Source organism: Acanthisitta chloris, unplaced genomic scaffold, assembly GCF_000695815.1.
Source record: "Acanthisitta chloris isolate BGI_N310 unplaced genomic scaffold, ASM69581v1 scaffold158, whole genome shotgun sequence".
NCBI classification, from domain to species: Eukaryota; Metazoa; Chordata; class Aves; order Passeriformes; family Acanthisittidae; genus Acanthisitta; species Acanthisitta chloris.
The window spans coordinates 5288-9878 of record NW_008685106.1 but is presented as its reverse complement, the minus strand read 5'-3'; the positions used below and the strand labels follow the sequence as shown (position 1 = coordinate 9878).

Here is a 4591-nt window from a genome sequence, read left to right as displayed (position 1 = left end):
AGAATGGTTTGGGTTGGAAGGGACTTAAAACTCATGTCATTCCACCCCTTCCACTAGCCCAGGTTGCTCCAAGCCCCATCCAAACCTTGAACACTTCCAGAGGTAGTACACACTAGTGATCCTTGTGTACTGCATGGGAATGCTGCAAATGTGAATTTGTGGGTGTTTGTGATTAAAGGAGGGTCACCAGCAGCTCATTCATTACCCCAGTGTCACTACAGGTTATTTATGAGGTGTTCCACTCTATATCCAGGACCTGGATACTATTTCTACCACCCTCCTCAACTAAACAACCTGAGCTTGTTATTACATCCATCAATAATACTTTGTGATTTGGATATCACTGTCATTCCCTGAGGGAAGCATTGGCTTGAAATGGAAACTGTCCCAAAAATATGCTGAATATTCAACATGCCAGAGGTCAGTGTGTGTGTGTGTGTGTGTGTGTGTGTGTCTCCTCATAATGTCCCATGTCTAATGCCACAGATGGCATCTCTTTCCATGCTCCAGATCCTGTCTGTGTGATGCCTATGGAGAACACAAACAACGTGACGGAGTTCATCCTCTACGGACTGACGCAGGACAGGACACTAGCTAAACTGTGCTTCTTGGTATTTCTAGTCTTCTATGCAGCTATCATTTTGGGAAACCTGCTCATCATCATCACTATAAGGACAAGTGAACAGCTGAACTCTCCCATGTACTTCTTCCTGAGTTACTTGTCTTTTGTAGACATCAGTTACTCTACTGTCTCAGCTCCCAAACTCATTCATGACCTTCTCATAGAGAAGAAGACCATCTCCTTCCTGGGCTGCATAGCTCAGCTGTTCGGGACCCACTTCTTTGGGTGCACTGAGATCTTCCTCCTCATGGTAATGGCCTATGACCGCTGCATTGCCATCTGCAAACCTCTTCATTACAGGAGCATAGTGAGCAGACACGTCTGTGTCTGTCTGGTGGCAGCCTCATGGCTGGGGGGCTTTGTGCACTCCTCAGTGCAGACCCTGCTGGTCCTCCAGCTGCCCTTTTGTGGGCCCAATGGGATTGACCACTATTTCTGTGATGTTCACCCCTTGCTGGAGCTGGCCTGCACTGACACCTACATTATTAGTGTCAGTGTGTTTGTCAGCAGTGGTGTGATTTCCCTGGGTTGTTTTGTTGTCCTTGCAGTGTCCTATGCTGTTATCCTGGTTTCCTTGAGGACATACTCTCCCAAAGGGCGGCTCAAAGCCCTCTACACATGCAGTTCCCACATCACCATTGTGGTTCTGTTCTTTGGACCATGCATCTTCATCTACATGCGCCCTTCCACCACCTTCCCAGCAGACAAGGTGGTCTCTGTGTTCTACACCATCATCACACCTATGCTCAACCCCTTCATCTACACCCTCCGAAACCAAGAGGTGAAAACTGGTATGAAAAAGCTGTGGAGCAGAACAGTGAAGAGTAGTGAGAAATGAAAGGACACAGTGCATGTGTGTAAGATGACATGAGCTTAAGACACCATGGGGAGGGGAAAAAAGACCTGGTGCTAGGTGCAAGTTTGGCTATTTGCTGATGTCAATAACAGGAGGGGAATCTTCTCTCCTTCCCCTGCCAGTGCAATTGCTAGTAGAAATAATTACTGTTCTTACAGTCAATATTAGTGTCATGATCCAAATGCTCTCCAGGCTGAGAGCTAACAGCTTTGCTATGATGCTGAGTCTGTTTGTGCCCATTTTTATGTTCTTGGTACTTTCTGGTGAATGTGCTGGGTCCTTCAGTTTTGTTCCCCTGGTTCCTCAAACACTCACCTAGGCTGTGCAATTTCAACAACTGTAAGACATGTAAATTAATGCCCAGGTCCAAAAAAACACTCCTGTACTATAAACTTAAAATTATGGATATTCTTGGCTGGATCAATTTCATTTAAGGGAATCCCAAGACTTTGACTTTATGTCATAGTTAACCTTTATAATCTATCAGGGCAGCAGTCCAAGCATGGTTAAAGAGCACAGACATGGTCCATATGTCTATTGGAGCATCTCTGCCATGGAGACAGACTGGAAGAGTTAGGGCTGTTCAGCCTGGAGAAGAGAAGGTTCCAGTGATACCTTAGAGCCCATTTCAGTGCCTAAAGAGACTCCAAGAGAGCTGGAGAGGGACTTTGGACAAGGGCATGGAGTACAGGACAATGGGGAATGGGTTCAGGCTTCCAGAGGGCAGGGATAGATGGGATATTGGGAAGGAATTCTTCCCTGGGAGGGTGCTGAGGCACTGGCACAGGTTGTCCAGAGAAGCTGTGGCTGCTTCATCCCTGGAAGTGTTCCAGGCCAGGTTGGATGGGGCTTGGAGCAACCTGAGCTAGTGGAAGGTGTTCCTGGCCATGGCAGGGGGTGGAATGAGATGGTCTTTAATATCCCTTCCAACCTAAACCATTCTGTGATTTTATGTTTCTATGAAAATATTTCTCCACACTGAAATGCAACCAAGTTCCTAGTTGAACATGGAAAACACTCCTCATCTTCTTAATAAGAATGTTATTGTTGGGTTGACATTTTCCTCAGCCACTTCCAGTAGAGAAACATAGAAATGCCTCTAGAATCTCAACAAATTGGGCAATGCAAATTGTCATGGTCAAGGCATGAATTTTCTAAAAACTGTTGGCCCTAATATTTTGGGAAGGGAAGCAGAGGAATGAGATGCCCTTAAAATAGCTGACAACTCACTCACTTGCCTGAAGGTAATTGATGGCATGTGGAGATGCAGCAGCAAGTTTTCTAAAAACTGTTGGCCCTAATATTTTGGGAAGGGAAGCAGAGGAATGAGATGCCCTTAAAATAGCTGACAACTCACTCACTTGCCTGAAGGTAATTGATGGCATGTGGAGATGAAAGACAGCAGCAAGTCCTTGTCACTTCATGATGGTAATAAAATTAGAAGTAAAACACTGTTACCTAGACAAAGAAGTTTTATAATTCCTCCATGTTTCCATCAGAACAGGAAGAGAAAGAGGTAACAATGACTAGCAGACATGGAAGGGTTTATCTTTGCTGCTGTTAGGGTGCAAACCAGGAGTGAGGTCAATGCTATTTTCTTTCTAGATTTCAGGAAGAGGCTCCTGAAGATGTAGCAGAAATGGCCATAACATTCAGTAATCCCATTCCTTCCTTTTCTAGGTCAAATACTTTCAGGGACTAGTTTCCAGTTGTTAAAACTCATGCCACATGTTTGATTTACCTTGGCTGGACACCTCCCCTCCAGCCCCTCTGCCACTCACTTTCCTCTCAGGGGAGAAAGTGAGATAAAACTCCTTGTGGGCTGAGATAAAGAAGGAGAATTTCTTATCAATTAACACCATGATTAGAACAACCAGTTCAGGCTGATCTGGAGACACAGTTACCAGTGACATATCACCACTAATATTATGGCCTAGCCAGACCTTCCTGTGACTTGGGGAATGAACATCCATATCAGTTTATATCTCACACTGATGAGGCATCTATACAGTCTATCCCTGAGAAACCAACACTCCCTGCCTTAATCCTGGAGCTTCTCTGATATCAAGCAACATTTCCTGGTGCCTGGCACTGTCTCAAGGCAGAGATTGGAAGTACAACCCTAAATTTATGGTTTCAGTGCTAGAAACTTGGGAGGTTGTTTCATACAAAGGGTTTCTGAGTGCTTAGAAGTGTGTGGTGTCTCCTCTCCCCACCAACCTCCCTGCACAGAAGGTCGTTAAGTGAATTGGGACCCAACCAAAGGACCCAAATACCAGAACTATTTAATGAGGCCCTTGGGTACCTGCTTGGAGTTTGCTAATGACACAGTTCTCATAGGTCCAACTCTCTCTTGCCTATGTTTAGTCCCCAGTATGTTCCAGGAGTATTTATAGGCCATGGTGTGACTTCAGGGAGAAGGAAGATGCAGGAGAAGCAGAGGTCAGTTCCAAAAGCTTTGGAGGTGTTGCCTCATTGGATCTTTCAGTCTAGATGATAGATAGAAAACAGGACATTGATGCCATCACAGTAAACTCTGCCTAGCAGAAAAAGAGAATTGCTTGGAAAACCCCTGAAGCAAATTTCTGTGCCACAAGAAAAACAAGAGCAAGGATATGGGACACTCAAGCAGGAGGAAAAAGAGTGGAACAATTCCCTGACCTGGATGAATCACTTGAAACATGGAGTGAATGAATTAAAATGTTTTCAGGCATCAAATGTGGAGCTCACAAAGTTGATGTATCAACATTTAGTAACTGGGTACAGTAGGAACCATTTTTATCTCTCCTTTCTTTATGTTCTTCATGTCAGCCAAGGTGTATTAAAGCACATGTGTGTGGTTGTGTTTGCTTATGTGAAAGGCAGAGATAAATTCTTAGTAATCTGTTGAAAAATGTACAGGAAAATGTGAATACTACTGTGATGTTTTGGCCCTTTGTATCCTTTAAGGCAGCTTTATTCGTGTTGATAGCATCATAGGCAGCTGGCCTGGGGCAGGTATCTGCTCTCCATTTATACTCAGGACAGAGATACTATTTTTTATGGGATAAATCATCTCACTGTGATGTAATGACCTAAAAATGGTAAACTGAGTGATGCCTTTATAGTGTTTA

The 4591-nt window shown here is 44.3% G+C and overlaps 1 protein-coding gene across 1 annotated transcript; it reads left to right on the top strand.

Annotated features, from left to right (window-relative positions):
• Nucleotides 1-524: 524 nt before the first annotated feature.
• On the top strand, nt 525-1460 carry LOC103806863 (olfactory receptor 4S2-like). The gene has a single exon (XM_009079571.1). The coding sequence runs from the start codon at nt 525-527 to the stop codon at nt 1458-1460; it is 936 nt and encodes a 311-aa protein (XP_009077819.1).
• The last annotated feature ends 3131 nt before the right edge of the window (nt 1461-4591 follow it).

Bases quoted from the DNA above. Each gene is read 5' to 3' on its own strand.
- LOC103806863 (XM_009079571.1), top strand. From the start codon at position 525: ATGCCTATGGAGAACACAAACAACGTGACGGAGTTCATCCTCTACGGA.